General features: G+C 48.5%; 1 protein-coding gene across 1 annotated transcript in view; it reads left to right on the forward strand.

The window, feature by feature from the left end:
- LOC146871131 (carbonic anhydrase 4-like) overlaps positions 1-11819 on the forward strand; it is a 122976-nt gene extending 111157 nt beyond the window's left edge. The window contains exons 3-6 of the mRNA XM_085646165.1: positions 1806-1970; positions 6308-6456; positions 11306-11376; positions 11458-11819. Coding sequence (XP_085502291.1) covers positions 1806-1970; positions 6308-6456; positions 11306-11376; positions 11458-11494 — 422 coding nt within the window. The 3' untranslated portion in view covers positions 11495-11819. The remainder of the gene's footprint in view (positions 1-1805; positions 1971-6307; positions 6457-11305; positions 11377-11457) is intronic.
- Positions 11820-12497: the final 678 nt, after the last annotated feature.

Genomic DNA, 12497 nt, shown 5'->3' on the forward strand with positions numbered 1-12497 from the left:
AAAAAAAAAAAGTTTTTTTCGATAACTCAAGAGGATAGCAATATCCCCAGAAAAGAGATGTTGTGCCGATGGTCTGTCTCAAGGTATAAATCCAAGACGGATAGAAGGGAATTGCCTAGACAGATCGAATAGTAAAATGAGTGCTCTGAATAGGATAGTACCGGTATGCCAATTTGCTAAGTGTCACTTTTGGGTTAACCAATTATGATACCTTTATGTTGTTACTTAATGCCAGATCCTGCCATATATATATAGGGGGTGGACATCAGGAACTGGAAGGTAATCCCAGATAGCAAGTACTGTGGATTAAGAGAAGGCATTTTAGGCTACTTGTGCCATTGGTATAAACTAATATGTGAATTTAATGAGAAAGTTGTACCTTTAGCGAGAGTCTGGAATGCAATGATGTTTAGTTCACTTACGGTGTGAAATCGGAGGGCTGGTGCTGAGTTTTTGGTAGGCTGAGGAAAAAAGTATATATTTTGAACTATTTATTCTTACTATGTTTAGAAAAGTGAAGCGTTATATACAGAGGGGAAAACACCTCAGAGGATTGATTTTGTGCAGGAAGGTGTTCCTTCCTGCACAAAAACAAACCTGCCTGCAATGCAGGCACCCTTGCACCATGGCTCAAGGTTGCCTACTTTGATGCTAGACAACACATAGTGCGTCAGTGCAATGAGAGGACAGGAATGCGCCATATAATGTTGAATATGGAGTATTCCGGCCCGCTCCGTGTCACGCAGCACAGTGCAGCACAGGAAGGTGTCTTGTTGCGCTGCATTGCGTGACATTTGGCTAATATGGCCCAAAGTCTCTCAACAATTACCAAGCACTTCCACTAACAAAAAAACAGACCTGTTTGCTTTAATATTACCTTGCCCACAGTAATGAAATAATATCAAATGCAATTATTTTAAAAGTTTTTTGTTGAGACAACATTATGTTCCTCTCTTGACCGGAAACCACAAGAGGAAATGGGTCATGAATATCTATATTATTCAAGTAAGGGTGCCCATGACTTTTCAGTTCTTGAGGCCCGAGAACCCTTAAACTGCTCTGCTTGATGAATTCGTAAATATTGTTAAGTTTGTGTCTATCTCAAACTTACACGGACCGACTCACCGCTCTGTCTCAGGCAGTGTGGCATGGACTGCAATCTTTTCCATACCCTTTGGGAATGCCCCGTAATTGCCCAATACTGGAAGGCGGTCATGCGCACACTCTCCCAGGTGACAAAAGTTCCAACGCTTCCGGAACCGAGGAGATGCCTCCTCAATGTGTGGGAGCCTACAGATCTTAGCCGCGTAGCGCAACTCTGGGTGACACTGGGACTCCTGCTGGCAAAGCGCAATATAGCCCAAAAATGGGGGTCTAGGCAGGCCCCTACCCTCGCCCAATGGTGCAGAGACATGGACACCACAATGGTTGTCGAAAAAACAGTATACATTCATAGAGGCTGCCCCAAAAAGTGGTCCCAGATATGGGGGGGGGGGTGGAACGCCTACAGAGGGAATATATGTGAACCCCCGCGTGAGAACTCAGAATCTGAACTGAGTTCCTATGGTCTAATCATACACCAAATGTGACCTGCTAAGCTACTGCGTGATGCAGTAGAAGTCCAATGTGCTACTCTACACCACTAATGTACCAATGTCTAGTAAAGGTATTCTTTGACTCTATGTACGCTAGCAGACGAATGTGATACCGATGTATACAATGCCAATGTACGTTGTTTTGTGTTTGAATTTCTTAATAAAAATATTTACAAAAAAAAAAAAGTTTGTGTCTATCTCTTCCCACAGGTCCACTTACCTGGGGCGGATTGGGCAGCTGCAATGGGAGCCGTCAATCCCCTGTGAACATTATTGAAGACCTGGCTGTCTTCAACTCCAGCCTCACTGCCTTCACTTTCACTGGATATGGAGATGCAAGCAACCTGCTCTCACTTACCAACCTGGGGCACACAGGTGAGAGAGGCCGCACTGTCCAATCTGGGGCAGGCAACAGTCAGAGGACTCTCTGCTCCTCCGTGACACACAGGTGAGAGAGGCCGCACTGACCAATCTGGGGCAGGCAACAGTCAGAGGGCGCTCTTCTCCCCCTGGGACACACAGGTGAGAGAGGCCGCACTGTCCAATCTGGGGCAGGCAACAGTCAGAGGGTGCTCTGCTCCCCCTGGGACGCACAGGTGAGAGAGGCCGCACTGTCCAATCTGGGGCAGGCAACAGTCAGAGGACTCTCTACTCCCCTGGGACACACAGGTGAGAGACGCCGCACTGTCCAATCTGGGGCAGGCAACAGTCAGAGGGCGCTCTGCTCCCCCTGGGACGCACAGGTGAGAGAGGCCGCACTGTCCAATCTGGGGCAGGCAACAGTCAGAGGGCGCTCTGCTCCCCCTGGGACGCACAGGTGAGAGAGGCCGCACTGTCCAATCTGGGGCAGGCAACAGACAGAGGACTCTCTGCTCCCCCTGGGACACACAGGTGAGAGAGGCTGCACTGTCCAATCTGGGGCAGGCAACAGTCAGAGGACTCTCTGCTCCTCCGGGACACACAGGTGAGAGAGGCCGCACTGTCCAATCTGGGGCAGGCAACAGTCAGAGGGCGCTCTGCTCCCCCTGGGACACACAGGTGAGAGAGGCCGCACTGTCCAATCTGGGGCAGGCAACAGTCAGAGGACTCTCTGCTCCTCCGGGACACACAGGTGAGAGGCCGCCCTGTCCAATCTGGGGCAGGCAACAGTCAGAGGACTCTCTGCTCCCCCTGGGACACACAGGTGAGAGAGGCCGCACTGTCCAATTGGGGCAGGCAACAGACAGAGGGCGCTCTGCTCCCCCTGGGCCACACAGGTGAGAGGCCGCACTGTCCAATCTGGGGCAGGCAACAGTCAGAGGGCGCTCTGCTCCCCCTGGGACACACAGGTGAGAGAGGCCGCACTGTCCAATCTGGGGCAGGCAACAGTCAGAGGACTCTCTGCTCCCCCTGGGACACACAGGTGAGAGAGGCCGCACTGTCCAATCTGGGGCAGGCAACAGTCAGAGGGTTCTCTGCTCCCCCTGGGACACACAGGTGAGAGAGGCCGCACTGTCCAATCTGGGGCAGGCAACAGACAGAGGACTCTCTGCTCAACAGACAGAGGACTCTCTGCTCCCCCTGAGACACACAGGTGAGAGAGGCCGCACTGTCCAATCTGGGGCAGGCAACAGACAGAGGACTCTCTGCTCCCCCTGGGACACACAGGTGAGAGAGGCCGCACTGTCCAATCTGGGGCAGGCAACAGTCAGAGGGCGCTCTGCTCCCCCTGGGACGCACAGGTGAGAGAGGCCGCACTGTCCAATCTGGGGCAGGCAACAGTCAGAGGGCGCTCTGCTCCCCCTGGGACGCACAGGTGAGAGAGGCCGCACTGTCCAATCTGGGGCAGGCAACAGACAGAGGACTCTCTGCTCCCCCTGGGACACACAGGTGAGAGAGGCCGCACTGTCCAATCTGGGGCAGGCAACAGTCAGAGGACTCTCTACTCCCCTGGGACACACAGGTGAGAGACGCCGCACTGTCCAATCTGGGGCAGGCAACAGTCAGAGGGCGCTCTGCTCCCCCTGGGACGCACAGGTGAGAGAGGCCGCACTGTCCAATCTGGGGCAGGCAACAGTCAGAGGGCGCTCTGCTCCCCCTGGGACGCACAGGTGAGAGAGGCCGCACTGTCCAATCTGGGGCAGGCAACAGACAGAGGACTCTCTGCTCCCCCTGGGACACACAGGTGAGAGAGGCTGCACTGTCCAATCTGGGGCAGGCAACAGTCAGAGGACTCTCTGCTCCTCCGGGACACACAGGTGAGAGAGGCCGCACTGTCCAATCTGGGGCAGGCAACAGTCAGAGGGCGCTCTGCTCCCCCTGGGACACACAGGTGAGAGAGGCCGCACTGTCCAATCTGGGGCAGGCAACAGTCAGAGGACTCTCTGCTCCTCCGGGACACACAGGTGAGAGGCCGCCCTGTCCAATCTGGGGCAGGCAACAGTCAGAGGACTCTCTGCTCCCCCTGGGACACACAGGTGAGAGAGGCCGCACTGTCCAATTGGGGCAGGCAACAGACAGAGGGCGCTCTGCTCCCCCTGGGCCACACAGGTGAGAGGCCGCACTGTCCAATCTGGGGCAGGCAACAGTCAGAGGGCGCTCTGCTCCCCCTGGGACACACAGGTGAGAGAGGCCGCACTGTCCAATCTGGGGCAGGCAACAGTCAGAGGACTCTCTGCTCCCCCTGGGACACACAGGTGAGAGAGGCCGCACTGTCCAATCTGGGGCAGGCAACAGTCAGAGGGTTCTCTGCTCCCCCTGGGACACACAGGTGAGAGAGGCCGCACTGTCCAATCTGGGGCAGGCAACAGACAGAGGACTCTCTGCTCAACAGACAGAGGACTCTCTGCTCCCCCTGAGACACACAGGTGAGAGAGGCCGCACTGTCCAATCTGGGGCAGGCAACAGACAGAGGACTCTCTGCTCCCCCTGGGACACACAGGTGAGAGAGGCCGCACTGTCCAATCTGGGGCAGGCAACAGACAGAGGACTCTCTGCTCCTCCGGGACACACAGGTGAGAGAGGCCGCACTGTCCAATCTGGGGCAGGCAACAGACAGAGGACTCTCTGCTCCCCCGGGACACACAGGTGAGAGGCCGCACTGTCCAATCTGGAGCAGGCAACAGACAGAGGACTCTCTGCTCAACAGACAGAGGACTCTCTGCTCCCCCGGGACACACAGGTGAGAGAGGCTGCACTGTCCAATCTGGGGCAGGCAAGAGACAGAGGACTTTCTGCTCCCCCTGGGACACACAGGTGAGAGAGGCCGCACTGTCCAATCTGGGGCAGGCAACAGACAGAGGACTCTCTGCTCCTCCTGGGACACACAGGTGAGAGACGCCTCACCGTCAAAGCTGGTACACACAGGCTACAGACATGTCTGTGTGTAACAAGTCCCCAAATGTGAGCGACGCCTCACTGTCTAATCTGAGGCAGACAGGTGAGACAGGTTTCACTGGCCAACCTTAGGCACACAAGTGAGTCCAAACTTGGGGACGCAGGTGAGAAGGGCCTCAGTGTCCAACCTGAGACACACATATAAGAGAGACCTCAAAGTCTAACATCGGACTCACAGATGAGAGAGTTCTAGCTGTCCAAGCTAGAACACACAGGTGAAAAATTCCTCAGTGTGCAATTGGGTCCCAAAATTGAGAGAAGACATGCAGTCCAACCAGGAACACACAAGTAGAAAGACTTGGAGCTTTTTTTTGCAGTCGCAAACGGGTAATCTGCCTGCTTGCGACCGCAACATAGGTCTACCCTCTTTACAAACCCTATTTTGCAAGTCGGTAACCTATTACCGACTTACAAGATAGGGCTTGCGACTTGCTATTAGGAAGGGGAGTGCCAAGGGCGTCCCTTCCTAATAGCAAGTCGCACTTCAATGTAAGAGTATTTTGCGGCCACAAAACACTTGCAGTTTACCACTCATTTCAAATGGCGGTAAGCCACTTGCAAACAGGAAGAGGTCCCCAGGGGACCCCTTTCCCTTTGTGACTGGCAGTGAAAACATTTTTTAAGAGCAGGCAGTGGTCCCACAGACCACTGCCTACTCTTAAAAAAAGTGAAACAGTAATGTTTCATTTTTCTTTTTTAAATACATCCCGTTTTCCTTTCAAGAAAAACAGGCTGCATTTAAAAAAAAAAAACTGCTTTATTTAAAAAGTAGTTACAGACATGGTGGTCTGCTGACCCCAGCAGGCCACCATCCCTGTGAGTGCTATCCATTCCCACTAGGGTCGAAAATTGCACCTGCCTCATGAATATTAATTAGGCAGGCAATTTGCGACCCCATTAGGAATCGCAAACAGTGTCTGAGACACTGTTGCAAATTCCAATTTGCGAGTCGCAAAAAGATGCGATTTGCGACTCGCAAAATGGAAGGATCATACATCTGGCTCTTAATGTGTGCCAGGGCCCCACAGCTGAGAAAGTCCACCCTATCCAACATGGGGCAGATGTGAGAAAGTGCTTCTAGACTATAGTACATATAAATGGAAAACTCTTAGGAGTAAAATCTAGACCACACCAGTAGGAGAGACATCTCTCTCTGACCCACACTTTCAGATACGATGGAGCTGAATATTTACTCTCGGTAGCCACATCTCTCACTAACCAGTAGCCACAGGCCTCCAGATAGTCAGGAACAATGCCACGTGCATGCTGTTAATTATGGCGTTGCTGGGGTGTATGTATATCTCCTAGTCCCTCAGATCATTATTTTAATCTTGCAGTGGAAGTGGAGCTGGACCAGGGAGTCAGCATCACTGGAGGCGGCCTCTCTGAACAATATTCAGCTGTAGCCCTGCAATTTCACTGGGGGAATGGAAGCTCAAATCCTGGCTCAGAGCACAGAGTGAATGGAAAGCAGTTCCCCATGGAGGTGAGTGGAAGGAAAGATGAGGTGACTCATGAGGAATAAGTGAATACATCTATTGCACAGGCCAAGGCATGGAATATAAGGTGCAGGGAATGAAAGAGTCAGCAATAAACTAATAAGGGTCCAGCAGACAATACACCAGGGGCATCGTGTACAAAGAAACAGGTTGCAAATAGTGGTCGCAAGTTACGCGCCAAAGTTTGTGACCTGTCTAATTTTGTGCTGCTACCTATGTGCTAGTAGGCTGCGTCACAAATTCTCCAGTGGCAGGGGGATGCAGAACTACTTGTTTATTGAATACTAATTTGGCAGGTTGCTGTCTATGATCCTGGGTTTAATGACTTACACCTGAGGTCAGAAACCCAAATCAGCATTTATGCTTGATATTCTTCTGAAATCTTAACATCAGCACTATATTTGATTGAGCGTTTACTGGTCCGCCGAACTTATGAATTCCTGGTAGCCCACCGCTTTAGTGGTTCACTGGCAGTGCTTAATTTGTTAAAGAATTAGGGGAATATTTACAAGCCCCTATTGCCAGAGGAACGTCACTTTCAACGCTGCCAATAGATCCAATAAAATTGAGTCAGTGTTCTAACCTTTATCCAGTGTCAACTTCATGGAATCTGTCATTTCAAGCGGAGCTGTCGCCATGCTATAACGTGCATGGAACCCAGATTGAAAAGGGTGAAAGAGATTATGCGTTTCGACGAACTCTGAAAAGTTGTTGGTTGACAATGGAGTCTAAGATTTGTGAATCTGCAAGTGGAAGAGAAATGTCTGAAATTGGGAAGAACTGTACTATCAGCTGTAGGTTTTTTTAGTAGAGGGATGATATTGGTCTTTTTCCACGTATAACTTGTTTTGGATTGGAGTGGAGCAGATTGTTTTTGAGTGGGGTAAACTGTTTTGCACTGGAGTGGAGCAGATTGGAGTGGGGTGGGTTGGGATGATTGAAGTGTGATGTGGTGGATTTGAGTGGATTGGGGTGAGTTAGGTGGACTGGATTTATCTGGGGTGGATTGGATTGAGTGGTGTGGATTGGATTGAGTGGATTGGTGCAGGGTGAGGTGGGGTGGATTGGCGTGGGACAGATTGGATCGGAGTGGGATGGATTGGTGTGTACTGCACTGCCTAATTTTGAAAATTACACATAAGAAAGAAACACTGCCTCTTTGCAATATATAGAACAAGATAATTGTAATCTTTTGAGCACAGCACCCACAAGCGAAAACAAAAGAAAACATAAGTGCAAAGTGAGAAAAGAAGACTTGGCAAAATAAAAGAAAGTTAACAATGAAAATAAATCTTTGCAGTTTTGTTTGTCGTGCTGGGCATATTTTTGCCAGTCACACACCTTCTGTTTGCAGGACACTAAAAGTTAAAAAGAACAAAATTGTACCTCAATCACATCGGTAGCAACGGACAGGCACTGATTAAGTTGAATATATCAGTGCTTGGTCCCTGCTCCACAGAAAGAAATGGAAATTATGTTAGGCCTGTGTTGATGGATTACCAGGCTGTAAAGAAGAGTACCATGAAAGCCAGAAAATGGTAAGTAACAGGAGGGCTCCAAGCCCTTTTTGTTAACAATAGTGTCTCGCAGGGTCAACACTAAAAAGGTCCTCGACTTCTCCATCACTGCATCTGAAATCTGGAACAAAATCATCCCTATGTCCATCAGGACATGCCCCAATAATGCTTGAATTTAGAAAAGAGCAGAAGGAGCATCTCTTTAAGGAAAACTACATCACAATGCAGTAATAGTCCACTTTTCACTCTTTGAAACCACTAACCCCTTAGCTACCTGTGTATTCACTTCTTGACTATCTTGCCTTTGATGCTGTACAGTTTCCACTGCCTTTTGGCTAGATTCGTGCTAGTACGAGTAACACATACAGCGATAGGCCACTCACGTCAGGAAGGGCCTGAGAGAGAATCTCCCCATTGGCTAACAGACCGGTGCGTCAGAGATACAGGTGACGTAATCCCATTTCATGTACTTTCGAACGTTCACAATGTTTTCGGAGATTTGCTCGGATGGAAGCAGATCCCAGAGGAGTACACACATACAATTATTTTAGGGCCACACGTTCTGGTGACTTTAAGAGCAGGTCTACTCGGAGGGTATGTGTTATACCAAGGCAGGGACCCTCTCAGAGGTTACAGGTGTTGTTTTGACTTAGAAAAAGGACAATTCCACTCTGCACCACCCCCAGCCATGCAGAGATCTAAAGCAGTTTCTTCTCTGGGTCTCTCTGTGGAATACTTAGGCCTCTATTGCCGCCTAAAAAGCTACCTGCCATTTAATAGCCTAACCACATGGGGCGAAGTGTTGAAAGGGACAGGGCCGAGCCTCAAGAAATTACTGCAGGAAGAGTGCAGGCAACCCCATCAAATAGTTTCCCATTCTTCTATGCTTTCTGTCTTGGCATCTGCACACTGTGGCCTAAGGCTGTCTCTGGGATAAATCTGGGAGTGCTTGAATTCAAGCGGAAGGGAACAGGATACCCAGGAAACAGGGCCCGACAGATTTTTTTTAAACAATCTAATGCTTTTAAATATGTGTAAATTCTTAATAAGAAATACTTCTTTCTTAGCTGCTACAGCAATTTAAATACGTGAAAAGATAAAGCAGGGAATTGCTTGTTTTTTCCTGCTACCAAAGCATTTCCCCCCACCTATGCCACAGTGTATAAAATGGAGACGCTGACTTTCAGATGAATGATGTTTTGATCACTGCAGAGACTAGTGTGTCATTACCTGGAGGTCCGATGTTCGAATTTTGCACGGTCCACTTAGAGGCGCAACCTCTAGGGTTCAATAAAAATGAGTACCACTGATCCGGGCAAAATGATAGCTGGTATTTTACTGTGTAACGATCTCACGTGACAATGCAAGAAAACATAAAACAAGTTATTGAGGTAATTGGCAATGTCCCCTCCTCTCTGTGGACACCAAAGTTACCGCACTCCAATATTTTTCCCCTGGAAGATTTCAAGATGTCAAATCTGATGACATCTACTGCGGAGAACAATGCCCAGTAAATTCCAATTCATGCAGAGTTTCATGCAAAGAAGGACAAATTTCACATGAAATTCCACATTTTTCTTGGGGAAACGCGAACACTCGTCTTAATGCAGCCTGATGTATGTAGCACTGTGTTTTCATTTAACTTGTCAGTGTGTTTTGAGAATTGAACCAACTTGACTAACACAACTCATGACAATTAGTTGTGAACGAAAAACCCAGAATTGGAAGCAGGTGCTCTATCTCTGTGAAGCAGACTGGCAGTCTTTGTTTTTAGGTCTCGCCTAGGCAGCGTGTGCGCTGTCTGTTCGAAACATGCTGTATTCAGGATATGGGCATGAACCTCCGCCCACTTTCCACCCATCTTTTTAAATGGCTCCTGTCACTGTCCTTTGTAAATGGTGACTTTCATTGGTCAATAGGCTTAGCAGTCCCTCCTTAGTACCGCCCGTTGTAGTCAGAGGCATTCTGAGGGTGCCTGTTGCGTTGCGTGCACTTCCCCCTCTCGCTTGTTTTCTTTTGTTCCTGCATGGTTTGTTTCGCCTTGCGCCGCATGTAAGATCTGCAAGTTGAATCCCAGTTTTGAATTCAAATGCCTCTACCACCAATTTAGTTTAGATTAAAAATAATAGTTTATTTGAAAGTATTTTCGTTGAATCTCTTAGTTGTAGTCAGAGGCCTTCGGAGGGCACCTGTTCTGTTCCGTGCACTTCCCCCTTCCCTTACCGCTTGTTTTCTTTTGCTCCTGCATGGTTTGTCTCGAGTTGCGCAGCATGTAATATCTGCAAGTTGAATCCAGCTTTTGAGTTCATACCGCCGATTTAGTTTAGATCAAAAATAATAGTTTATTTGAAAGTATTTTCGTTGTAGCTCTTTTTGGAAGGAGAGCTGCCCACTTCAACTGCAAGCTATCCCTCCCAATATGGCCTCTTCTTTTAATGTATTTATTTCACCACACAAACCCCTATCAGTCTTCACAAACACACTACACACACAAACACAGAAGCACCTTATTACACCCCGAGCAATCCCACATAAACAAACGTAGTCTCCTAAAACACGAATTTCTAATATGTACACACAACCCTAGCCCATGTACATATGCACGCAAACAGCCTTCCACACATACGAGCACACTTACACACATGCCCCAGACATAAAAGAAACACTACACACACACACAGTAAACCTCAACTGACAACCTATACACCTAGGCGCATCCTTTTATGCACACACACACACCAGCACCCCTCTGCCCACTGTCACATTTTTCACACCAGTACTCTTACACACGCACATGTGCTGCCGCCACCAAACTAGAGTCGCTACAGCACATAACGTTACTAAATGCCTAATGTGGGACTGGGTGCAGCACATAACGTCTGCCTAATGTGGGAATAAGGCGCTGTGCATGAAATGGTCTCAGAGTGAGTAATTAGCTAACCCGTGCGAGTGGGCTGTGGGGATGTGGATATTATCAGACGTTATGTGCTGCACCCAGTCCCACATTAGGCATTTAGTAACGTTAGTGCTGTAGCGACTCTAGTTTAGTGGCGGCAGCACAGAGGCGTGGTCTCGAAATTCCACCCGCACTCTGACAAGTTATTACACGCATAGGTTGCCCTTTGACCTTAACACGACTCTGCCACGCGCTCCCACTTGTCGGGTTAGAGTGGGCACGCGTCTAACAGCCATTTGGTCACGCTTGAGATTTGCTTTTAATTTCCCTTCTTCGGAAGGGACGCTGTACCACCCCCTGGGTGGTTTGATGTGATGTTTGCACACCCTACAGGTATATTTCACATGCCTTTCTACTTTGTAGATCATCACCGCCTGGTCCCAATTGATTCCGCCATCAGGGCTCGTTCCAGGATTCACTCTGGTTCCTTTAGGGTGAGTGCCATCACCACATGCGTTCCCATTTCGTATCTCTGCCAGATGTAACACACCTAACAGCGCCTTTCTTAATTATAGGTTTTCCCAAACCCCGCCCCACCCAGTTCCGTCCTGATGAAGACCCGTTCTTGACTACCGAAAGGAGCATATATAGGGTTGAAACATCGACGACCACACTAGGCTCAGCTCATCCAAGGCTCTGCTCAAAGAAAGAATAATCATCAGTCGGCAGAATCATTGCATTTCCCCCACGTTATCTGGCCCATTACCCACATGTACATAATTTCCACCCCCATGTATATATTGCACCCCACTGAGCACTGAGCACCAATGTCACTTTGTCACTACTTACTTGTAAATATTTCACTTGTGTTGACAGCCATGATGATTTATGTATAAAGTATAGGAATGATATTATTTCGATAAAACTTAGACAGCAATTTGAGTCATGTGCCTTATTGTTTGTAAGAATGTTTCCCGCGCCTAGGCGTTTGAGATACGTTTATGATAACAAAATTGATATATGCGATACTTGATGCACCAGCAGAAGTAATCAGTAACCCGACAGAACCCTCTCATAAGTCTCAGCAGCAGGAGCATTAACCCACAATGCTGTCTTACCTGTTTGCTGTTTGGGTGGTTTGGGTTTTTGTATATACTCACGCTGGCCAGTATCAAACACCAGTCCCCTTGGTAGGTGCTTGCGCATTACACACCTGGCACAAGCCCACTGTTGCCGGTTGTAGTCGTATAGCAAAATAAAAGTCTGGCACAGCAGGAAACAGGGGCAACACAGTAAAGGAAGGGCAGATCAACTCTTATTTTAGCTCACCGTGCACAAGCAATGCTTCTGAATATACAGCGTCTATTTCTTAAGTAGATTAGCAACACCAATTGATCTAACTTTCAACAATGCGAGACCTATTGCATTGCAAATGCTTGTTATATGTATGTCTGTGTTGTTCACTTTCTAATTGATGTGTGATCAAGTCTACATTCATTGCACTATGTGTGTGTGGTATTATTTCGCCTTTCTTTGAAGGATTCATTCTAAAACTGAATATACTTATGTGTATAAATAGTTCCTTGTGAGCAACTCTTTGTTTCTTTGATGGATA

Source organism: Triturus cristatus, chromosome 1_1 (genome assembly GCF_964204655.1).
Source record: "Triturus cristatus chromosome 1_1, aTriCri1.1, whole genome shotgun sequence".
Taxonomy (NCBI): domain Eukaryota; kingdom Metazoa; phylum Chordata; class Amphibia; order Caudata; family Salamandridae; genus Triturus; species Triturus cristatus.